This window comes from Lontra canadensis, unplaced genomic scaffold (genome assembly GCF_010015895.1).
Source record: "Lontra canadensis isolate GAN:19392208 unplaced genomic scaffold, GSC_riverotter_1.0 scaffold37, whole genome shotgun sequence".
Classification (NCBI taxonomy): Eukaryota; Metazoa; Chordata; class Mammalia; order Carnivora; family Mustelidae; genus Lontra; species Lontra canadensis.
This window is the reverse complement of record NW_022631031.1, coordinates 4,610,069-4,636,190: the sequence shown is the minus strand read 5'-3', so window position 1 is coordinate 4,636,190 and position 26,122 is coordinate 4,610,069. Positions and strand designations below refer to the sequence as shown.

General features: G+C 34.8%; 1 protein-coding gene across 3 annotated transcripts in view; it reads left to right on the top strand.

The window, feature by feature from the left end:
• The window catches only part of WWP1 (WW domain containing E3 ubiquitin protein ligase 1), a 112,356-nt gene that overhangs the window by 38,079 nt on the left and 48,155 nt on the right, over window positions 1–26,122 (top strand). Inside the window, exons 5-8 of one of the 3 annotated variants that reach the window (XM_032869089.1) lie at window positions 554–678; window positions 14,993–15,130; window positions 15,228–15,291; window positions 18,475–18,659. In XM_032869089.1, coding sequence (XP_032724980.1) covers window positions 554–678; window positions 14,993–15,130; window positions 15,228–15,291; window positions 18,475–18,659 — 512 coding nt within the window. Of the gene's footprint in view, window positions 1–553; window positions 679–14,992; window positions 15,131–15,224; window positions 15,292–18,474; window positions 18,660–20,098; window positions 20,163–26,122 lie in introns of those variants that run through there. The other 2 variants (XM_032869088.1, XM_032869090.1) reach the window with 2 other exon arrangements.

Genomic DNA, 26,122 nt, shown 5'->3' with positions numbered 1-26,122 from the left:
TCTTCTGTTGTAGTTGTAGGATAATCTCGAAGGAAGTAGTGGTATTTTCCAGTGTGAATAGACAATTTTAAGTATGAAAAGATTTTTGGTTAGTTTTGTTTTCTTTAGAGAGGAAGCATAGTAATTCTTGCTTTTTGCTGAATTATTCCATACAGCCATATTTTCTGTTATTGTCTTGTAAAAAAAAGACAAAATCACCGTTAATTTTGTCCTTTCTAAAAGATAATGTTATAAATTGTATATAGTAAAATTATTAAAAATAACTATCAGTTCTCTTAAATATTTAGGAGTTTGTTCAGACAGAACTAGTGTTATTGTGAAATCTCAGCAAGACTCTTATCTATTCGTGGTGTTTTGGTTTTGTGAATATAGGAATCCTTAACTAGTTATTGAAGTCCTAATGCACTTGAAGGGAAATAATTGGTTTTATTTATAATTCAGATAGTTTGCTGTTTCATACAGTATTTTTTCTCAAAACTGAATTCATGGCTTTTTAAAAATTACTGAAATAAATGTATATTCCTGTATTTTTGTTATAATTTTGCCCTTACAGAAATGTGACCCCACAGTCTACATTGGAATTTCGAGTTTGGAGTCATTATACTTTAAAAGCCGATGCTTTATTAGGAAGAGCAACAATAGACCTGAAACAAGCTCTGTTAATACACAATAGAAAATGTAAGTTCTAATCTTTGTTTCTTTAGCAATTTATTTTAGATACTTCTCAAAGTATTCTGAAGTGCAAAAGCAAAAATAGGTTTGTATTTATAAAAGAGAACTTTAGTTATTGCCTGTGATTGCTTTTAAGTTTGTGCCTCTGTTTGAAATAGGAAATACATACTCTGGCCTTTCTCTAACAGATTTACAAAATGGTCTTAGTCATCCACGAGTACCCTGTTACCAGTGATCATGAAGGATTTATTATTTACTAATTATGTACTTTAAAACTTGAAAAAATGATCATAATCTGAGCCTACTCTAACTTGGTTGATAATTTGTACAAAATAAATTCTAACTCTTAAATTTTCTTACTAATAACTAGTTCATTATGGAAAATACAGAGAATATACAAAATTACAGAGGAAAATAAATTGTTTGTTATTCCACTATCCAAGGTTAAGCATTCCTAATAACTTAGTCTCTTGTCTCTTTCCTGTTCATAGATATAAACATATTTTTCTTTGTTATCTACTCATTTACCCCCTGCTTTTTTTTCATCTAATAATTTAATATGAATACGTTTCCAGATAATGACATTTTTCTAGCCTGGGTAAGATGGTTTAAGCTTCACATATTTGTAAATCTATCATTGTATGCAAAAATCGGGGGGTATACATACTTTTATAATTCTGGGGTGAGAATTTATTGTTTTCAGCGATTTTTAAAAAATAATGTGTGATCCAAAGATTAAAAGCCAGAGTTCCAGTTTATGATTCAACTAATCTCATATTTTTTGACATTTAGGCAGTTTCACTCAAACCAATGCCTCTGTTCATCTTATTTTCTTAGAAATTTTCTCATTCCTAAAGGTATGCTGAGTTTTACAGGTAAAAATGCTAATGTTTTAAATAATAAGGGGATTTAAAAATTTTTTTTGTTATTTTGATGTAGTTTTTGGACAAAGAGTTATGAGTCAAAAAATGTAAAAGCCATGCTAATTTTTATATACACAGATTTTTTAAAAAATATATATTCTTCTGAAGCAGTGAAAGTTTAATTCTCTGCTGTGCCATGGCTTCTGTTCATGCAGTTCATCTTGGTTATAGAAATGTCTTAAAGGCATAAATACCTTTCCTGGTCTTATGGTTGCTGTATATCTATTTTTTTTCTTGGCTATATAGCATTAGTGGTGTAAATACATAATACCTCAGTTAACTTCTATTATTTCAGAATTAAATGTTTGGTTTAGCCAGTTTATATGCTGTTTCTGCCCTGGATTAAGCATTTACATGAGACCCTTTTTTTTTTTTTTTTAAACAAGTATAGTTGACACACAATATTATGTTAGTTTTAGGTGTATATATAGTAATGTTAGCAAGTCTGTACATTATGCTATACTCACCACTAGTGTAGCTACCATCTGTCACTATGCAGTGCTGTTACAGTACCACTGACTGTATTCCCTGTGCTGTACCTTTTTTTCTGTGTCTTATTCATTTCATAGCTCGGAGCCTGTGCCTCCTGCTATCCTTCACTCAGTTTTGCCCATACCCCATCCCTTCCCCTCTGGCAACTATCAGTTTGTTCTCCATATTTATGGGTCTGTTTCTCCTTTTTTGTTTGTTTTTTTAGATTCCACTATAAGTGAAATCATATGTGATGTTTGTCTTTCTTTGTCTTGTTTCATTTAGCATACTAACCTGTAGGTCTATCCATGTTACAGATGGCAAGATCTCATTCTTTTTTATGGCTGAGTAATATTCTGTTGTTTATTACCACATTTTCTTTATCCATTTGTCTGTTGATGGACACAGGTGGTTTCTGTATCATGGCTGTTTCAAATGCTTCAGTAAACATAAGGGTATATGTATCTTTTTGAATTAGTGTTTTTGTTTTCTTTGTGTAATTGCCCTATAATAGAGTTACTGGATCATATGGTAATTCTATTTTTGATTTTTTGGTGAGTCTCTGTACTGTTTTCCACAGCAGCTGCATCAGTTTACATTCCCACATCCTTATAACACTTGTTACTTCTCATTTTTAAAGCCATTTGACAACGCTGAGGTGATATTTCATTGTGGTTTTGCTTTGTATTTCCCTGATGATTAGTGATATTGAACATCTTTACATGTGTCTGTTCGCTATCTGTACATTTTCTTTGGAAAAATGTCTACTTAGGTCCTCTGACCATTTTAATCAGATTACTTGTTTTTTTTAGGTTGTATAAATTCATGTATATTGGATATCAGTCCCTCATTGGATATATCATTTCCAAATATCTTCTCCCATTTGGTAGACTGTTTTGTTGATTGTTTGCTGTGCAAAAGCTTTTTATTTTGGTGGTAGTCCCAGTAGTTTACTTTTGTTTTGTTTCCCTTGCCTAGAAAAGTGTTGCTAAAGCCAGTGTCAAAGCAGTAATTGCTTATGTTTTCTTCTGGGAGTTCTTTCTGGGAGTTCTCAGGTCTCACATTTAGGTCTTTAATTCATTTTGAATTTATTTTTGTGTGTGGTATTAGAAAGTGGTTCAGTTTCATTCTTATGGATGTAGTTGTCCAGTTTTTCCAGCACCATTTATTGAAAAGACTGTCTTTTCCCTAGTATATCTTGCCTCCTTGGTCATAGACTAATTAATTGACCATATAAGAATGGGTTTATTTCTGGGCTTTCTGTTCTGTTTCATTGATCAATGTGTCTGTTTTTGTGCCAGAACCGTACTATTTCGATTGTAGCTTTGTAATATATCTTGAAGTCTGTGATTATGGTACCTCTGCTTTGTTCTTCTTTTTCAAGATTGCTTTGGGTGTTTGGGGTCTTTTATGGTTCCATACAAATTTTAGGAATGTTTGTTTTAGTTCTGTGAAAATACTGTTGATATTTTGGTAAGGACTGCATTAAATCTATAGATTGCATTGGGTGGTATGGATATCTTAACAGTATTCTTCAATTCATGAGCATGGTATGTCTTTCCATTTGTGTCATCTTCAGTTCTTTCATCAGTGTTTTATAGTTTTCACAATATCAGTCTTTATACCTCCTTGGTTAAGTTTATTCCTAGATACTTTATTATTTTGGTGCAATTGTAAATGGAATTATTTTCCTAATATCTCTTTCTGCTACTTCATTTTTAGTGTATAGAAATGCAACAGATTTTTGTATAATAGTTTTGTGTCTGGAAGCTTTACTGCATTCATTTACTAGTTGTGATAGTTTTTTGGTGGAGTTTTTAGGGTTTTCTGTGTTAGTATCATATCATCTGCAAATGGTAACAATTTAGGTACCTTTTTTTTTCCCTTGTCCGATTGCTGTAGCAAGGATTTTTTTTTATTTTTATTTTTATTTTTATTTTTTGAGTACTGTTTTGTTTTTATTTAAATTCCAGTTATTTAACATACAGTGTAATATTAGTTTCAGGTGTACAATTTATTGATTCAACACTTACATAAAACAACTGGTACCCATCACAAGTGTAATCTTAATCCCCATCACCTAATTAATCCATGTCCCTAACCTTCCCTGTGGTAACCGTCAGTTTGTTCTCTAGCATTAAGTGTTTGTTTAATTTAGTTTAGTTTTGTTTTCCCTCTTTTTTCCCCCATATGATTCTTTGTTTTGTTTCTTAAATCCACTTATGAGTGAAATTATATGGTATTTGTCTTTGTATGGTTGACTTATTTTGTTTATCATATACTTTCTAGCTCCACCCATGTCATTCCAAATGACAAAATTTCATTCTTTTTTTTAATGGGTGATGGACATCAAGGAGGGCATATGATGTAATGAGTACTGGGTGTTATTTGCAACTAATGAGTCATTGAACATTATATCAAAAGCCAATGATGTACTAGATGTTGGCTGATTGAGTTTAAATAAAAAAGCAGACACATTGATTAATGGAAGAGAAAAGTAATCCTAAGAATATAATCCCATGCATATACATCATGTTTCATTTCAAAGGCAAGAATACACACAAAGAAAGGATATTCTCCTCAAAATGTGTTGGGAAAACTGGATATAGACATAAAAGATGGTAAGAGACACTAATTTCACGACTTACACAAAAACCATCTCAAAATGGGTTAAAGACTTGAGGAAAAGACAAGTTTAAAAGATAAGCAAAGGCTTTTAAATACTATGTTGTGGCAAGAATGGACATACTTGTCTTGTTCCTGATCTTAGAGGAAAAGCTCTCGGTTTTTCACCATTGGGTATGATGTTAGGTGGGTTTTTCATATATGGCCTTTATTATAGTGAGGTACGTTCCCTCTAAACCCACTTTGTTTAGTTTTTATTAATGTATATTGAATTTTGTCATACGCATTTTCTACATCTATTGAGGTAATCATATGGTTTTTATGTTTCATTTTGTTAATGTGGTATATCACAGATCTGTGAATATTGAACTGTCCCTACCTCCCTGGAGTAGATCCTACTTGATAGTGGTGAATGATCCTTTTAATGTTTTATTGAATGCCGTTTCCTAGTATTTTGTTGAGGATTTTTGCGTCTGTGTTCATCAGGAATATTGACCTTTCTTTTTTCATAGTGTCTTTGGTTTTGGCATTATGGTAATTCTAGCCTTATGGAATGAATTTGGAAGTTTTCTCTCCTCTTCTGTTTTTTTGGAGTAGTTTGAGGAGAATAGGTATTACTTCTTCTTTAAATGTTTGATAGAGTTCACCTATGACTCCGTATGGTTCTCGACTTTGTTTATTGGGAGTTTTTTGATTGCCAATTCAATTTTGTTACTAGAAATTGTTCTGTTCTGATTTTCTGTTTCTTCCTCATTGAGTTTTGGAAGATGGTGTTTCTAGGAATTTATCCATTTCTTCTAGGTTGTCTAATTTGTTGGCATATAATTTTTTTAGTAGTCTCTCTTAATCCTTTGTATTTTTCTGGAGTTGGTTGTTACTTCTCTTTCATTTGTGATTTTACTCTTTTTTTCCCTGATGAGTCTGGCAGTTTTATCTTTCCAAAGAACCAGCATTTAGTTTGTGCTTTTGTTTTTTTAAAGATTTTATTTATTTATTTATTTGACAGAGAGAGAGAGAGAGAGATCACAAGCAGGCAGGGGGGTGGGAAGCAGGCTCCCCACTGAGCAGAGAGCCCGATGTGGGGCTTGATCTCAGGAACTTGAGATCAAGACCTGAGCCAAAGGCAGAGGCTTAACCCACTGAGCCACCCAGGTGCCCCAAGAACCAGCATTTAGATTTATTGATCTTTTCTTTTTGTTGAAGTTGTTGTTTGGTTGGTTTTGTTTTGTTTTTAGTATCTATTTTCATGTATTTCTTTAGGTTATGCTTGACTTTCTTCTTCTCAATTTTTTGTGTAGCTATTAGTTTTTGGGTTTGTGGTTACTGTGAGGTTCACATATAAATCCTAAGTACATAGAAGCCTGTATATTAAATTGTTGGTCACTTATGTTGAAACACGTTCTAAAAGAACTTTTTTTTTTAATCCTCCCCTCCGGGTTTTATGTATATATTGTCATATTTTACATCTTTTGTTCATAATTTTCTTACTTGTAATTATAGTCTTGTCTTTTTGATTTAAAGAAGTCCTTGTGACATTTCTTATTAGGCCAGTTTAGTGGTGATAAATTCTTTAACTTTTGTTTGTCTGGGAAACTCTTCTATTCTGATTAATAACCTTGCCAGGTACAGTATTCTTACTTGTAGGTTTTTTCCCTTTCAGCACTTTGAATTAAAAAAAGAGTAAAATATTATTAATTAATTAATTAATGGTCTGCAAAGTTTCTTCTGAAAAAAATCAACTGATAGCCTTGTGGCTTTTCTTAATTACATGACTAGTTTGCTTCTCTCTTTCTGTTTTTAAATTTTTTTCTTTATCTTTGATCTTTGGTATGTTAATTATTATGTTGTGGTGTGGACCCTTTTGGGTCATCTTCTTTGGAACTCTGTGCTCCCTGAACCTTGATGTCTGTTTCCATCCCCAGGTTAGGGAAGTTCTCAGCCATTATTTCTCAAATGAAGTTTTCCATCCCTTTCTTCCTCTTCTCCTGAGACTTCTCTAATGTAAATGTTTGTTTACCTTATCTTGTCTAAGAGATCCATAACTTACCCTCATTTGTAAAAAATTCTTTTTTTTTTTTCTTTTTTTGCTGTTTAGCATGGGTGGTACTACCCTTCCTTCCATATCACTGATTGATTCTTCTGCATTATCTAATTGTTTATTCTCTCTAGTATATATTTTGTGTTTTGGGTTTTTTTTGTATTCTTCATCCCAGGTTGGTCCTTCTTTATATTTCCTATGTCTTGTTGAAGTTTTCAGTAAGTTCAACCACTTTCCTCTCAAGTCCAGTGAACATCTTTATGATCATTATTTTGAACTCTTTATCAGGTGGATTGGTTGATTCCATTTCATTTAGATTTTTTGTGAGGCTTTGTCTCTTTCTTTTTTAGAGCATATTCCTGTTTTCTCATTTTGCTCGACCTTCTGTGTTTAGAATGTTTTGCTTGACCTTCTCTGTTCATTAATTTCTATAAGTAAATTAATATAGCTGTCTCTCCTTAACTTGAAGGAGTGGTCTTGTGTTTAGCTGTGCATGGCACCTCTTTTTTAGTACACATAATTATTTCTTGTAACTCACAACCCAGAGATGATAATTGCTAACAGTTTGATGAATTTTGTTTGTGTGTATATAACAATTGGGACTTCATTCAATTTCATATTGTGCTTAGCTCTCTTAATATTATGTGCATTTCCCGTATCATTCAGTGGTATTCTTTGCAAAATTATCTTCCCTACAAAGATTATGATATTTATCTGCCAAAGTAATTTTGTAGGAAGGTCAGAATGTCAGTATTCTTTGAAAGGAAACTTTGATAAATTGTATTAACTTGAAGTTATTTCTTAGAATTTAATTGAGCAGAATATGCTCAGAGGAAAAATAAAATTTTGTAAACCTTCATACATGTCTGAAGTTGATGGTTTCAGAAATGCTAGTAGTAGCATCCTATACACCCCTGGCAGTCCTTTTTTTTTTTTTTTTTTTAAATTATTGAAAGGTGTATTAGTTTGCCTGGGCTGTCATACCCAAATACCAAAGATTGCGTGTCTTAAATAACAAGTGTATCTTCTCACAATTCTGGCCACTAGAAGGCTGAAATCAAGATGTCAGCAGTGTTGGTTTCTTCAGAGGACTTCCTCCCTTTTGGTTTATAGATGGCCAGCTTCTTATATCTTCACATTTTCTTCCCTCTGTGCATGTGTCTATATCAGAATTTCTTCCTTGTAAAAGGACACCAGTCATTATTGGAAGAGGCACCTCATTTTAATTTAATTACCTTTTCAAAGATGCTATTTCCAAATTGAGTCACCCCCTGAGGTACCAGGGGTTAGGACTTCAAAAACTATGAATTTGGGGGAGGGGGAAGCAGAACATAACTCAGCCTATAACAGAAGGTAAGTAAATTTAAAGCTTGTGAATCATAGTGCTTTAAAGGTAAAAGAACCCTTTGGGCATTAATCCGAGTGACTCATTTATTTAGTAACTTTTAATGTAAGTGGCTTGCTCAAGAACAGAAGTTTTGACTAGAACACTGGTTTTCTGAACCTTAGCTTTTAATTTTAATTAGAATAAAAGAAAGTTAGTGTAGTTCTAGATAGCCTTGTAGAATTTAAAAATGCACTCATAATAGATAAAATTCTTGGGTGCCTTTGATTTAGCCTCTTGGTTTGGCACTTAGACATTGTCCCTCTTCAAATTTATGGCCTAATTTCTTCTGTACTTAAGGCCCTGACATTTTCTTCTCATAAATTCATGTTTTTCTATCCCTTTTCCTGATAAATTTGAGGTGAGAGTAGAGGCTTAATTGACTTGAATAGATAATATCTCCCAGTTTTGAAGATACTTAATTCTTTGGCCTTCATGGTTGTTTTAAGTTGTGATAGCCTTAAAACCCGCAACTAAACCAACCTAAAATCATCTTATATTTTCCCCCAAAATACCCAGTAGGAGCTTACTAGGGAAGTTCTCATTTCTTCACATTTAAATCTCAGCAGGCCTTCCAGTTGTGAACTTTCATTTTTTTTTCTTGTCATAAGCTGGTTGGATAATGACCAGAGTTTTTGCTCATGCAGTCCTCTGATACATTGTGTGAGAAGTTATGTAGGTTTAAGCACTTATTTGCACTCCAACCTTTAGTTATGCTTTTAGATCATGCGGATGCCATTCTAAATTATAGAAGTTATTTAATTGGCTCTGCAGAGGTATGTGTTATGTCATCAGCCGTGGATACTGATATCCGAGATACATTTCTTTCTCTCAATCCCACTATTTCTTAAACTCCGAAGGAAGAATCCCTCCATTATTAAAGATAAAGCCTGATACTAGTTAAAATGATAAGGACAGATTTTAATCAGTAATACACTGTTGCAATAAGGAAGACGGTTCAGCTTGATCTGAGCTAAACTTGTATTTGTATAGCGGTAACTGGGCATTTCAAAGGGACAGTGAGGAAAAGGGGAGTGGGTGGGTATGGGTGGAAGCTAAGTAGAGTCAGAGAAGTAAAAAATGATGAAGGGTTTATTGGTATAAATGTGATTAGGCCAGTTTTTTTTCTGCTGGTTGGAATTCTCTTCTCCCACATAGACAGTGAGTCCTAAGCCCTGTCCTTCCTGATGATTACATTTCCGAGGAGTGGCTTTCACATCGTGGACAAAGATACTCCCAAGTTATAGAGGATAACATTACAGTTGCCCCTTGAACAACACAGGTTTGGATGGTACGGGTTCCCTTATATTTTTGGATTTTTTACATTACAGTACCATAAATACATTCTCTCTTCTTTATGGTTTTCTTAGTTATATTTTTCTTTTCTCTGGCTTAATTTATTGTAAGATTACAGTATATAATACATATATATCATTTTAAATATATGTTCACTGACTGTTTCTGTTATCAGTAAAGCATCTGGTTATCTGTGGGCTATTAATAATTAAATTTGGGGGGAGTCAAAAGTTAAAGGAGGATTTTCAACTGTACCACGAGTCAGTGCCCCTGAACCCTGCATTGTTCAAGGGTGAGCTGTAGATCACAGAGGGAGAGTGGAAGAATTCATTATTGTAAGCCCTTTTTAGTAAATGCTCTAAGGTTGGGGTGTCAGAGTCCTCTCACAGGTGTAGACTGGAACAAACATGAAATTTTTATTAACAGCCCTGAATTTTCTCAGGTAGGCAGTACAAGTGGGGCTACGATCATCCTTAGCTCTGTTAGTGTGTGTTCAAGTTTTTCAATGTGGGGAGAAGTGATGGATGAGGTCATTTGTGCTGAGCATTTGCAGTTTTTATAGGCCAAGGTTGAGGCCCACTCAAGAGGATGACTCAGAGGAGTCTGATTAGAGTTTGCTTAAGGAGAGAATCTTTGTCACCATTCATGGGTGAAAAATGTAAGAGCAGCATAGCTAATATCCACATCAGAGTGTGTATAGAACTTGGTATTTCAATTTTGAGACTGATGGAGCCACTTTAAACACCTGAGGGAGGAGTCAGATAGCTGCCACTCAAATCCTGGGGACTCAACTGTGTTGGTTTTTGTTTCTTTGTTTATGGTCTTAGTAGAACCAAGAACTTAGCTTTTGTTGAGGAAAGCATTTTGAAATCCATTAAGTTCACTTTTAATTGAATTATGTCCCAAGTGATTTATAGTAATCAGATAATTTGAAAATTATCCCTTTACATTGAATGGTAGGGAGACACAGCAGAGAAATGTCATTTATGACAGAGGACAGAGCGTAAGTCAAATTTAATTTTATTTAAAAATTTGCTTTCATCTTACTTAGGTAATACTAATTTGTTTAGTTTTCTAAGTCTTAAGTTCTTTTTTTAAATTTACTTCGTATCAGCACAGACTAAAATATGTTAAAACCAAGCTTTTGAACAAATAATATTCTCATACCCAGTGATATAAATGCATTTCTATTCTTTAGAAAGATTTTTAGGATTGAAATGACTAGGTCAGAGGGAGTGAGCAGTTTGAAGCTTCCAGCTGTGCATAGCTGTCTCATTGCCTTCCTGAAACCATTACTCTAATTTGTACGTACAATGAAGCATATAAAAGTGCCCATTTGTAAATATTTGCCATGCTAATGGGTTTTAAAAATGGAGATTATTTTTATCAGTGTTTTTTTAATAATTAAAGTCACATTTATTGATCATTCGTATTTCATCATTTGTCATTGTCTTGTATTCCTTTTACATTTTTTTATTCATTGTTCCTTGTTTTCTCACTGACTTATAAAAGCTCTTTTTTTTCCCAGTTAATCATTTGCCACTTTTTTATTAGTTTTGGTTGACAGAAGTTTATAATTTTTTTCATCCTTAAAGTTTATCCAACTTACATTTTTTATGCTCAGAGAATGGTTTTCAATCCCTGTATTTCATTTATCTACTTTCTTCGTACACATGTGTGTGTTGGCCAGCCTCAAAACCTGCCCTAAGCATTCCTGCCTTCTAGTGTTTGCACCTTGTGTGGTCCCTCCCACATTGAATCAGATGGTCTGTGACAGAATATGATAGAAGTAATGGTATAGGACAGGGGCGCCTGGGTGGCTCAGTGGGTTAAAGCCTCTGCCTTCGGCTCGGGTCATGATCCCAGGGTCATGGGATCGAGCCCCACATCGGGTTCTTTGCTCGGCAGGGAGCCTGCTTCCTCCTCTCTCTCTCTGTCTGCCTCTCTGCCTACTTGAGATTCTGTCTGTCAAATTAATAAATAAAATCTTTTTTTTAAAAAAAAAAGAAGTAGTGGTATAGGACCTCCTATGCTTGGTTATAAAAGACATTTCAGTATTTGCCTTGGTCTCTTGGATTATGTACCTAGAAATTACCATTGTGAAGATCCAAGAAGCCCTATAGAAACACCTAAATGGAGAGGAGCTGAGTCCTCTTCTCAGCTTTCAGCACCAGCTTGTTAGCTATGTGTATGAGCCATCAATTAAGCAGATTTTCTAGCCCCTCTCAAAATTCTAGCTTTCAGAAACTGAGCTTTAATAAATGATTATTGTTATTTTTAGTGACTAAAGGGTAATTTGTTACTTAGTAGTAGATAATAGCAGTTTTTTAAAATGGCTTCAGAATATGACTGAGTTAAATCTAAATATGTGAAACACCTTAAAAAACAAATTTTTGGAGATACTTTATTTTCCTTGGGGAAAGAATGAGTGTAAGTTTTGTTTTGTTTTGTTTTGTTTTACAAATTGGTGATAGAAGACTAAATCATCTAGTTGTATACCTAGCTTCTCAAAGGCTTAGATTGTTCTTTGCCCTACTAAAACTAAGAAAGAATGTCTGAGAGGAAAAATCAGATTATAGATTAAAAGTTGTAAAATTGTAAGTTTCCTGAGGACAGTCCTTTCTTAACAATTTTTTAAAACATTGGGTGCCTTCGTGGCTCAGTGGGTTAAAGCCTCTGCCTTCGGCTCAGGTCATGATCCCAGTCTTGGGATCCAGCCCTGCCTGGGCCTCTCTGCTCAGCAGGGAGCCTGCTTCTTCCTCTCTCTGCCTGCTTGTCTGCCTACTTGTGATCTCCTTCTGTCAAATAAATAAATAAAATCTTAAAAAAAAAATTTATTAAGCACCTACCTCTGTCAGGTACTGAGGATACATCACTAAATTAGATGGACACAGTTTCTGCTCTTTCAGAGACTTCAGTTTAGTTGGGGAGGTCAGGTCCTCTCCACCTCCCCCAAAATTCTGGTGATACATCTGTTAAAAGAATTAAGTGGAGTAATGGTATGGAGGTTTACTTTAGGCTGGTCAGTGTTTATCCTGCTTTTTCATTATAGTATCTGGTACACATTGGGCATTTATATGTTGAATAGATGAGTATGTCTGAATTGGTTTGTTTATATATTAGAATAATACTGTTATTCCCCCTGCCAACATACATACATGCACGTGTAGATGGGAACTATTTATGTGATAGTCCTCCCAATTTTATGACTCAGAAATGTTATATCCCAGTATTCCAGAATCGTGAATATATCCAGTAGTTCAGAATTGTGGAAGCCTAGGTGTTTGTAAACAACCTCCTGCTGCAGAGCAAATATGTCCCGGATAGAACAAATTTTTGTGGCATTAACGATTTTTACAAAGAGACAAAGTGTTCTTCAAGGCCCTCTTCTTCCTAATAATAATAATAATAATAATTAATAAAGGCAAGGAAAATCTTACAAACTGGAATTAGAATAGTGGATGATGCTGATAGCAGTTTTCAGGATACTGAGCTTTTGGCTAATCAGATAGGGGAGCTGAGCTTGGACTCCTATACTCTTGACTCTTGGGGGTGCCCTCAAACCACTGACAGAATTAGAAACAGACCCTGACAGTACTAAAGCCCAAATATTATTCTTAGTCTAATATCAGAGAATGAACCCACCACCAAAGATTATAAATTTTAAGAAGAAGCCATTATAAGCAGGGGTTGGCAAATACTTTCTTTAAATGGCTAAGATAGTAAGTATTTAAGCTTTGCAGGTAATACAGTCTCATACATACTCAGCTCTTCCATTGTAGTGGGAAAGCAGGCGTAGAAGATATGTAAATGAATGAATATGACTGTGTTCAAATAAAACTATTCACAAAAACACATAGGTGGTCAGATTTGGCCTGCAGCCAGTTTGCTAAACCCTGCAATAGAGGATGGAGTAGAGGAGATATTTTACGAGTTAATGGCTATGTTTGAATAACAGTGAAAAATAAATTCTTCAGTCCATTATATCTAAAGCAAAATGATAAAGAGCAAGTCATGATTTCAGCAAGTGAAATGCATGACCCCAAAGACAAAAAAACAGCTTTAGAGAAAGAGATGATTTGGATGGATTTATAAATTAGAATTACAGAATTAGCAGTAAAAGAAGAGGATAGTGGTAAAAATATCCTCAAAAAGTGAGAGATTATCATCAATATAAAATAGTGTGCTCAACAGATCTTTTAAAGATGAGAATCAGATTAAGAAATGAGAGAATTTACCACCAAGAGGCCTACGCTAAAGGGATTTTGGAAAGGGTATTCTTTAAGAATCTACTCAAGCTAAATATTTTAGGAACAAGAACTAAATCTCCACATTCCAGATACTTTAAATAAAGTGATGACAAAAATGAAATAGAATGGTGGTCAGTATAGTTTTCTTCAGATATAGATTTTTAGAATCTAGGTAAAGATGAAATTCATGCTTTTGTAGGTTTTTTTTTTCCACACTTTTGTATTTTGTCTAGTCTCTAATCGCCTTTATTAATATTTTTGTGATGCGCAGTGGAAATGAGGTTTATGATGGTATAAAGTTTGGGGTAGGCAATCTAAAAGGTCTTCTTTTATTATATGGTTCTTAAATTTTTTGCAAAGAATTTCTGTCCAGTGATTATAGTGGTTCCAGATTTTTTTTTTTTGTCTTTACTGTATTTGGATAATTATGCTTATGCTGGACATTTTGATCAATGTAGGGGGACTCAAATTTGTTAAATATAGGAAAGAACAAAGTTAAGGACATAATCTAAGAAGAACTATATTCCATGGTTCAAGAAGCTGCAGAGAGAGCCAGTAAATACCAGACTGAAAAAAATGAAAAAAAAAAAAAATATATAAGACTGAAGTAATTGGCTTCATTTTGAATAGTAAAGGGATCAGTAAAAACTTGTATTTCTGTGGAATAGAAGTCAAAAGAAAATGACCTTGAGTTTAAGTAAGAACTAGGAATCCTAAAACAGGAAGGAAATATTTGGTCTTCTATGAAAAAGAAATAATAAACTATTGTCATAGTATTTATAATTTATTGGGTGCTTAACATGTATCAAGTGTGGTACGAAGAACTTTGTGTGGTTTTGCATTTAGGCTTTTTGACAGTCCTTTTTAGTTTGATGCCTTTATTATCTCCATTTTATAATGACTGGAACTGAGGCTTTTTTATAATTTGACTACTTACTCAAAGTAGTAGCTGGAATCAGTAACCAGACTGCCTGGCTTCCATGCAGAAATTTTGCCTTAACCACACGTCTTATGGGCTGAAGAGTAAGTTTAAGTAATTGTTGTGTGCATTATATGCATATATTTATATGTTCTCTGTGCTTTATACAGTGCAGATGAGCAATTAAAGATGACATTGAGAGCTTGGGTGAGGGGCAAGGAGTCTTTCAACTTGGTGTGAAAGAGAGTGAGCCTGATATCATATAGAAGGGTCTACAGATAAAAGTGGAATAATTCTTCCCACATGTAGCCATCAAGTACTGAACTAGAGTAATTCTTGATGTGTAGTTTTGATTTCTAACACATCATTTTGTATGTGGCAAAAGCTTTTAACTTAAGATTTTTTTTTCCCTAGTGGAAAGAGTGAAAGAACAATTAAAACTTTCTTTGGAAAACAAGAATGGCATAGTGCAAACTGGTGAATTAACAGTTGTGCTTGATGGACTGGTGATTGAGCAAGAAAATCTAACAAACTGCAGCTCATCTCCAACCAGTAAGATAATTTTATGTGTTCTTAAAATTTGAAGAGGAAAAAACCCCAGCAAGACGTATATAAAAACCTGCTTGCTTGCTTTCTTGTTGTTCAGTAGAAATACAGCAAAATGGTGATGCCTTACATGAAAATGAAGACCCTTCAACAAGACCAACCTCCAGGTAGAATATTTTATTTTAGTATTTGTGGCAAGGTAATGTAACATTTTCCATATTATAAAGTTTTACATTTTAACCTTAGTTTAGAGTTTGCCATAGAATTTAAAATTTCTTTCTAAACTTGTCATTTGTTTGAATTCTTGTAAAATTTTTTAAAGAAATAATAGTTTTTAAAGTAGTTTTTTTTTTTTTTAAGTAGTTTTTAAAGAAGTAAGAACTTCATTGAGATACAATACATACACCAAAAGGTTTACCCTTTTAAAATATATACTTCAGTAGATTTTGGTACATCACCACTATCTAATTTCAGAAATTCTCATCACCCTCAAAAAGAGACTGTACTCATGAGCTGTCTCTCCTTGTTCCTCTCTCCTCCCATCTCCTGGCACCACTAATCTATTTTCTGTCCCAAGTGGCTTTGACTATTCTGGCCATTTCTTAAGAATAGATTCATACAATATGTTGCCTTCTCTTACTGGCTGTTCTTAATTAGCATAAGGTTCATCCATGTTGTAGTATGTATCAGTCCTTCATTCTTTTTTATTGGTAATGGCTTCTTAAAATCTGTATTTAGGCATATTTTTATCAGTAAATAGATAGACTCAGATAATGTGGAAAATGGATATCTTTTTGCTGTCTCAATTGGCAATTTCCTGTAGATCACTATAAGGTACATGCTCCACAGATTAGTTTTTTCTTCAGAACTCACCCTGCCATCTCAGAAACTCCCTTGCATTCACATTTGATGACAGTTAATAAAAAACTTTCTGGAGATGCCCTGGTGGCTCAGTCGGTTAAGCGTCTCCCTTCAGCTCAGGTCATGAGCCCAAGGGTCCTGGGATCAAGTCCCTTATCAGGCTCCTTGCTCATCAGGGAACCTGCTTTTCCCTCAGCCTGCTATTCACTCTGCTTGTGCCCTCTCTCTCTCTGACAAATAAATAAAATCTTTTAAAAAATTAAATAAATAGGGCACCTGGGTGGCTCAGTCAGTTAAGCATCCGCCTTTGACTCAGGTCATGATCCCAGGATCCTGGGATCAAACCCCACATTGGGCTCCCTGCTCAGTGGGGAGCCTGCTTCTCCCTCTCCCCTGGCTTGTGCTCTCTCTCTCTCTCAAATAACTAAAATCTTCAAAAAAAAAAAAAAAAAGGAATACTTTAAAAAAAATACTGGTGTATGACAAAGTGTTGCTTCTATTAATACACAGAATTACTAACATTATTCCTGAATTTCTTATAGAGCACTTGAACAGATGAATATATCTTCTGAAAATATACTTGGCTTAAATAAATGTATTTACTTAGCATATGAGAAAATTAAGAACTAAAAGGGTGGAAAAATTAGGTAGATTAAAATATTTTTTTGTGTGTATCTGTAATCACATCTGTTTTTATAATTTTTGAAATACAATTTTAGATGGGTAAAGGAGTTTGAATCACCACCAGTCTGAAACCTGATGTTGTTTACTGCATATAGTAAGACATTTTGAAGGAAAGATTAGATCTACAGGAGATCTTCACATGAGTTCTTTTACTTAGACTTCTGGGTCACTGATTCTTGCTGAGTGGCGGGGAGGGCTGTGCAAATCATAGGAATCACTTGGGAGATTCCTTCAGACTTCACCTGTCCAAACTTCCTGAAGACCTCCCCTTCCAGATATATAAGTGACAAAGGAAGGGAGAGTGGCATTTATTCATTTGTTATTTTTTCATCAGATACTTTTCACATGTTTGTACTGGCCCTGTTCTGTGAAATTGCATTCTGGTGGGATAAAGTAGATAGTAAACAAGTGAAGAAATAAATTAACTAATTGGAGATAGTGATAAGAACTGTGAAGTCCTTGAAATAGGATAAGGTGACAGGAATGGAAGGGAGCCTATTTTAAAGAGAGATGTCGGGGGAATCATCTCTAAAGAAATGTCATTTGAGCTACAATTAAAAAGCCAAAAATGTACTATCCATGCAGAGTTCTGACAGAAGAGCATTATTTTAGGTAGAGGGCATAGCAAGTGCAAAGACCGTGAGTTTATTTTTAGTTAATTTATGCTCTACAAATTCTTCCAGCTCTAGAATATAATATTTAACCTTTTTTTGATAATCCTATAATCATTATAATATTACTGCCTATGTATAATAATTTTTCATAAACATTTGAAGACTTTACAGCATGTTTTCATATTCAGTAAAATTGATACATAGTATATCTGCTGCAAGCTGAGCCGGGGGAACCTTGGAGAGAAAGAGATTTGAGATAGATGGGCAGGGCTTAGGGACATGATCTGATCTGATTTATTTATTTATTTATTTAAAGATTTTATTTATTTGATAGAGCACTAGTGAAGGCAGAGAGAAAAGTAAAAGCAGGCTCTCCACAGAGCAGGGAGCCCAGTGTGGGGCGGCTTGATCCTAGGATCTCAGAACCATGACCTGAGCTGAAGGCAGACATTCAACTTACTGAGCCACCCAGGTGTTCCTGATATAATTATGTCTTTTTAAAAAACATTAAGGTTGCTTTGTGGAGGGGGTGCATATAGGGTAGCCTGTGTATTTGGAGAAACAGTTTATTTATGTGATACCGCCCAACTCCCTGTCCACTGCCAGTAAGATTTAAAATGTTCAATTTTGTAATTGGAGATTTATTTATTTATTTGCAGTTCATGTATGTACTATAGATCCTTCTAACTCTGTAGTATAATATTTAGCTTTTCTGATTCTCAAGTGCTCATTATTTTAGTGCCAGTACATTGTAATTTTTAATCAATATTTGAAGACCTTTCAGTTTATTTTCCAGGATTCTAAAAATTACAGTAGGTTGGAATTGATTTTTTAAAGTTCCATAAGCTTTTTGAAAATACTTTTAGAGCATTTAAAAAAAAAAGATTAATCTTAGACTTAAATATTTAAGTATGACTTGATCATTACTGTGAGGGACTGAATTCATTTTGATTTAGTGTATTTGTGTATCTGAGTGTACAGTTACCTGCCAGTGTGGATACACTTGGAACTGAAAGTAATGTAAACTTTAATGTAATAAAAGCATGCTATATCATTTGTTCATTACTCTTTTTACCTTTCACTTTGTTTGAATATTAAGAATTTGGTAAATCTTTCTTAATGACAATTCTTATGGAAAGTTATTTAATTTTACTTGTTAAAGAAAGCATCTTTTTTTTTTTTTTTTTAAAGATTGGCTGTTGAAGGTACTAGTGGAACAGATAATCATGCACCCACAAGCACTCTAGTTCAAAATTCATGCTGTTCATATGTAGTTAATGGAGACAGCACACCTTCATCTCCGTCTCAGGTTGCTGCCAGACCCAAAACCACACCAGCTCCAAAACCACTCACATCTGAGCCTGCCAATGACACTGGTAAGCATGGTGATTTATGACTCATTGTTTTTGGGATTTTTTTAAAGATTTTATTTGACAGAGAGAGACAGTGAGAGAGAGAACACAAGCAGGGGGAGTGGGAGAGAGAGAAGCAGGCTTCCCACTGATCAGGGAGCCTGATGTGGGGCTCAATCCCAGGACCTTGGGACCATGACCCGAGCCAAAGGCAGACATCCAGGGGCTGAGCCACCCAGGCGCTCCTATAATGTGTTGTTTAAATGAAAACTAAATTAAACTTTATGAACCTGTGCCTACACTTCCTACTGTATATTCTTTCTTAATCTTTAGTTCTATGCTAGGAATTTAAAGATCACAATACCTGAAATATTTTCGAATAACTTCAATTTTTCCAGATTATTTAGGAGGGTATTCCAAATATATATTCAGTTTAGAAGTAATAGTACATTTCACTAAGCATGCACTTATATTATAATTAGATTCTTAGGCTTATACCACAGGTATTTCTGGAAGTAATTAGATAAAGGGCCAGTTACTTACTAAGTTCACTCCTGATTCATGAAATATACAAGAATGATGAATGCTCATTTCAGAAAGGCTTGTATCACCACTATGTTTCATTCTTGTCATCATCCTCCATTTAAATTCTGTGGAATTTGGTAAGTTAGCTTTTCTTCCTAAAATATTTAGCTGTTTGAGTAGATTGGTGAAAATACCTATTGACCACTGGTTAGTTGCATAGTTTAGTGTTTGGGTATATTCAGATGCTGATGCAAAAGGAGGGGAATACTTACCGAGGCTCCCCACCCCCATTGCTATAATATTAGAAGCTGGGGATATTTATATCTCCCCAGAGATATAAATAAGGATCATACATTTATATATATACACGCACACACACATATATATATATTCCACAGCTTGCCAGTTAATTTTAGGCCCATTCTTCTCTTATTTATCCTTGCCTGAAATTTCAAGGTGAAGTTAAAACACATAAGGAACTAGAATTGAAGGCTCCATTGTAAGTAATTGCCACAACATTCACATTAAATGCTAGGAAACATAGGAAATCATAATCTCTAATATTTGTGCTATATATGTTCTAAACACTGTATGTCTGTTTACTGATTAAGTGCTCACCATAATAATTGAAATAGATACTAAAGTCTTTCCCTTTCTCCCAGGAGGAACTGAGGCACAGAGAGAATACAGCTAGGGAGTAGAAGAGCTCTCTCAGCTCTCTGCCCTCTGCTTCACTTTGATGTGTGTGATTTTTATAGTGTCGCAAAGTTGTACTGTTCATCTTTCATACTATGATAGGCTTCAAATAATATTCCCTTATCCAACTTAGTGACTGTGTTTTCACCTCCTCTGATAATTGTTGGTGGCATCTGACAAAACAATCCCATCTGTCATCATTCTATTGGCCAGTTTACAAAGACTTCCGGAACCTCCTCTGTTGGTAGCAACCATTCTGCCAGTGTGTTTTGTGTGATCAGTCATCTCTTAGGAGGATGAATTCAGGTACTTCTCAAGGAATGGGGTAGTAGTCTTTAAGACATCAGTGCAAACATTGTATTCCTTTTTTAATCTAGAACTTTAAAATCAGTTTTCATGTTGGAGTGTGGGTACGGAATAGGAGTGTGCATATTCTGTGTATAACATGTTACATGTTTTAATCCCTTAGTTACAGTTCGAAGTCCTAAAATCTTTAAAACCATCAAGATGTTTTGGTAAACTCCTTTGATGGCAAAATGACTAGAACTGTTTTGAAGGTATTCATAGTTTATCATGCGTGGTGTATCTCTCTATTTTGCCGCAGAAATATTACTGTGTGATGACAATGTGTAACCCCCAAAATCTGCTCACATAGTGATGTAATATAGAACAAATGTGCCATATTAATTTTCTAAATTCTGAAAATTTACAGATTCTGGAATACACTCGGCCCCAGGGTTTTCAGATAAGGGATTGTGGGCCTGTGCTAAGGAGTTTTAAGACAAATAATTTCATTTTACCGGAGATGGTATTATACAAGAGGACTTTTGGGGGGGGGATTTTTTTTCCTCCCTCCTGTTCGTTTGGGTTTTGATTAACAGGGTCCATTTGTAAGTTTAGTTGCTGTAAATATTAGTTATTTTAAGCTAGGAAAGGAAGCAGTCATGATTGAAAAGATTAGATTCTGCTTCTAATAGGACTTTGTTCAAATCCCAGGTCTATCATTTAATGTGTTAACTGTGTGATCTTGGACAAATTTCATATCAAAATTTAGCTCTTCCATTTATAAAAAGGAGGTAATAATTAACTACCTGGTAGGATTTTTTTCAAACAGTAAATGAGATATTCTAAAATATCTGCCATAGTCTTTGAATGGTGGTAGGTACTTAAGAAAAATAGTTTTCTTCTCAACTTCCCACTGTCCCAAAACTTCTAGTGCAAAATGACTTATTCTAATACATAATTATTCTCTTATTAATAACATAGATCAGTGCTCAGTATTGTAAGTTTCAGGCAGAACTAACTGATTTCACGTTTGTTAAACTTTGTTTATAGCTTTTGGGATAATTACAGAAAGTTGCCAAGAAATGTACAGGGAGGTCCCATGTTCCTTTCACCAGCCTCCCCCAGTGTTAACATACAGTATATAACTATAATACAGTATTAAAATCAGGAAATTGGCATTGACAAAATCTGCATTTCACCAGTTATATTTGCATTGTGTGTGCCTTTAGTTTTGTGCAGTTTATCATGTCTGGCTTCATGGAGCTGCCACTGCAGTCAAGATAAAGAACCACATCATCCCTAAAGGCCCCCTCGAACATTTGCGTGAATTGACTAAAGAAACTTAAGGTTCATATATAGAAGCAGTTCTTTGTCACGCCTTTAAAAGGGACTAAAAATGATATTCAAGTACTCCAGCATTTCTGCCTTTTTCTACTTCCCTTGAACAGTTATAGTAAGGACAGATGCATGGTGCTTTGAGAGGGGCCTATCATAAAAGACAAGAGAAACTTCTCAAGGATTAAACGGGAAAGTAGGGTGATATGTCTTGTAAACAAAATGTTATAACAGCTGAAAGTAAGGATTGGGATGCATTCATTAAGAAACCAAGTTAGTGGGTGGCACCTGTGTGACTCAGTCAGTTGGTTGAACATTCCACTCTTGATTTCTGCTCTGGTGGTGGTTTCAGGGTCCTAGAATCGAGCCCTTGTCTGCACTTAGCCTGTGGTCTGCTTGGGTTTCCCTCTCCCTCTGGCTCCCCCTCCCACCCCCCGTACTCTCTCTCTCTCACTAAATAAAGAAATAAACAAATAAATAAAATCTTTTTTAAAAAATGTACAAAAACTTAAAAAAAAAAAAAACCACCCAAGTCAGTTGGTATGGTCTTACATCTGTAGAGAAGGAAATGCTTTGCATGAACTTCTATCCTACCTGTCACATTTTTAAATACTAGCTTACATAAAATTTTCCACATTCTTTCACGAGCAAAGAGCCTATGATCCTGACTTCCCTCCCTCTGTTTCTCTCTCTACCTTCCCTTTCCTTTTTGCCTTTTTGGTAGTTTGTCCTTTCACTCATCCTTTCATCATTTGTTGACAGGTATTTATTTCGCAGCTAGTGTAGACAGATGTTTATTTTGCAGGGCACTGCTTGCAGCTCTTTACATACACATCACAGTTGCTCAACTTAAGCCCTATTGGGCTTAAGACATCTTGGGCCAGATAATTCTGTGTTGTGGGTGGCTGTCTAATGTATTGCACATTCCTGACCTGTACCCACTAGACGCTAGTAATATCCTCTCTTTCCCCTAGCTGTGACATTGCTAAAATGTCTTTGGAGTGGCGGACAAATACGTCTGCAGTTGAGAACCACAGATACATATCAAAAATAATTTCTCCAATCAAAGATATGCCCACTCAGAATTGTCGCTATTAGTATTTTGCATTACTGTGGTATATATGTTATAATTAATGAACCAGTATAAATACATTATTATGAACTAGAGCCCATAGTTTACATCAAGGCTCACACTTTGTGTTATATGGGTTTTGTGACATTTAAGAAATGCATGTTGTTGGGGCCCTTGGGTAGCTCAGTGGGTTAAATGCTCAACTCTTGATCTCACCTCAAGTCTTCATATCAGGGTAGTGAGTTCATCCCTGTGTTGGGCTCCACCCTGGGGCATGGAGCCTACTTTAAAAATAAATAAAGCAAAGAAAATAAATGCTGTCATGTACACACCAGTACAGTATCATACAGAATTGTTTTACCATTCCCCAAATTCCCTGTGCACCACCTGTTTATCCCTTTCCCCACACTCCTAGGAACCACTCATCTTTTTAATGTCTCTATAGTTCAGCCTTTTTCAGAAGGTCACATAGTTAGGATTCTTCTTTCACTTAGCAATATGCACTTCAGCGTCCTTCATATCTTTTCATTGCTTGATACCTTATTTCTGGGACTGCTGAATAATACTCTGTTGTGTGGATATACTCTAATTTGCTTATCATCTTGGTTGCTTCTAGGTTTTGGCAGTTACATAGAGAGCTGATATAAACATTGATGTGCAGATTTTTGTGTGGATATAAATTTTTTACTTTAACTGCACTGAGGACTGTGACTGCTGGATTATATAATAAGAGTTTGGTTATTTTTGTAAGAAACTGCAAAACTGTCTTCCAGAGTGGCTCTACCTTTTTGTTTTCCCACTAGCAATGAATGAGAATTCCTCTTGCTCTCCTTCCTTACCAGTATTTGCATTTTAAGGAGTTAATTGTTATTAGTATTTTTTTTTTTAACAGTGCTGAATCTTCCCATCCAGGGAAGATTATGTCTCTCTCCATCCATTCTGTGTTTTAAAATGCCTCTTAGTAATGTTTTCTGGTTTTGTTTAGGTAGGTCTTGAGTATAATTTTAATGTTGAACTTACATAGGGTTATTGTGTTAAAATATTTTGGTCAAATGGTACTAAGAGTTTTTCAGTTGATTCTTGTAGTGTTCTAAATAAACTTAACCTCTGTGAATGAGTTTCATCATTTTATTTCCAATATTTTTTCCCAGCAGTATTAGAGTGGTGATTATGATCCTCTTTGTTGTTTCTGATTTTGGTTTGTTCCTGACCTTAATGGAAATTCTCCTAATGTCTTAAATTCTCCTAGTGTCTTAATATATGATGCTTACTGTGAGTTTCTGATGGATAACTAAGATTACTAATTCTCTTGATTCCTCTTATCAGGTGTTTTATCAAGGTTTTATTGGATGCTTTTTTGTTTGTATTGAAAATAGTCATGTGGCTTTTTTTTAAATGTGTTAATAACATAGTTGATTTCCTAACATAATTTCCTAATATTGAGCCATCTTTTTAATTTAGTTTCAACCTTAGAGTTGTATTACTCCCCCATAATAAATTAAGAAACTGAATTTTTCTTTTTCTTCCCTAAGGTACTATCTTATTTTTATTTATTTATTTATTTATTTATTGTTTAAAAGATTTTATTTATTTGACATGAGAGAGGTCACAAGTAGGCAGAGAGGCAGGCAGAGAGAGAGGGGGAAGCAGGGTCCCTGCTGAGCAGAGAGCCCCATGTGGGGCTTGATCCAAGGACTCTGAGATCATGACCTGAGCCAAAGGCGGAGGCATTAGCTCACTGAGCCACCCAGGTGCCCCCCTAATGTACTATTTTAAGTAACATGGGAGTGATCTGTTCATTGAAGGGTTCATAGAATTTTCTTAGAAAACTCAAGTGAGTCTTGTGCTCTTTGGTAGAATAATATTAGATCTTATATCACCTTTTTCATTTCTGTTGTGATGAGTCTTTTTCTTTTTCCTTTTCTTTTTAAGGATTTTATTTTTAAGTAATCACTGTACCCACTGTGTGCCTCAAGCTCAAACTCTGAGATTGAGTCACAAGCCCCACCAACTGAGCCAGCCAGGTGCCCTATGAGGGGTCTTTTCAATTTTTCTTTCTTTTGATTTAGTTAATATATTTCAAAGCTTAGCTTTTTTTTTTTTTTTTTTTTTTAAGATTTTTTTTTTTTTTTTCTTTTTAAAGCAATGTTTGCACTCAAAGTGGGGCTCAGGAGTCAAGAGGCGCATGCTCTACCAACTGAGCCGGCCAGGCCCCCTGTAGTTTATGTATTTGAGACTTACTGATATAAAGCGGTTTGTAGCATTCCTACTCAACTGATTCTTAGCAGGTAAATTTGGAAATTCTGATCTGTTTTACTGTTCTTTTAATTCCTTGTACCACTTTTCTTGCCTGGCTTTGGAATTGACTGTTAAGCTCATTTATTGCCATTCTTTCTTGTATCTTTGGATACTTCTTTGGCTTTGTCCACTAGCATTTGATTCAAGTGTTTTCATTGCCCTTAATTTCCCTAAAGTTTATAATTTCATTATTATTTCCTCTTTAACTCAGTAGTTTATTGTTTAAGGAAATTGATTCTGGATTGGGGGAGAACTATAATTTTTATGGACAAAAAAGTATCAGTTTTCTCACTAGTAAAATGGGAATAAAGCTGGTATCTGTCTCAGCATTATTCTTTCAAGACCCAATAAGATAACCCTTAAAAAGTGTTTAGCAAGTTATGTCAGACTTTAGGTAAACATTTTAATATGTTGTATTTATATTGTTTATTTCTAGTTTGTTTTAATTTATCAGCGAGAGAGCGTGCGTAAGCAGGGGGAATGTCAGGCAGAGGGAGAAACAGGCTTCCCACTGAGCAGATGCCTGACCCACTGAGCCACCCAGGCATCCTACTTGTTTCTAGTTTTATGGTAGTTAGAATGTGGCCTCCTTATTGTGTAATTAGGGATTTTCTTTTGGTCTTTGACATGTCAGTTTTTCTAAAAATTTTTAGTGTTTGGATAGAATATGTATGTAAGAAACTTTTTAACTATAATTTAAGTCAGATATATTGTGTTATTAAATCTTCATGTATTTAACATTTCTACTAACACTCTTTAATCTGCATAGTTTTGAGGGAGATATGTTTAATTCATTTCTTCCTCTATGATTTGTCTTTAATTTATTAATTCAACAAATATTTATTGTTTTCATATGCCAGGCCTTTTGTAACAGTTGGGGGATACAGGAGTAAACAAGTCTGATGAAGTTTTCACCCTCTGAGTTTAATGAAAAGAAATAAAAACAAATACATAAAACGATTTCAGAACAAGAGAAACTAAACAGGTTAGGAACAGCATTAAATAAGGTACTCAAGCACTGCCTCAAGTGCTTTCTGAAGATGGAGTTGAGCATTAACTCTAAATGATGAGGAGAAGCCAGTCATGAGATATTTCAGAGACCATGGGAACTGCAAGTGCACATCTTCAGAATGGGAAGGGGTTCGCTCTATTCAAGGAACAGAAGGAAGGGCCATTGTGAGAAATCAAGGGTAGCTGTGGAGCAGATTAATGTAGTCTGTATAGGCTGTGGTTAAAGAGTTCGGAATTCTAGTAGTAGTAGGAATTCACTGGTGTG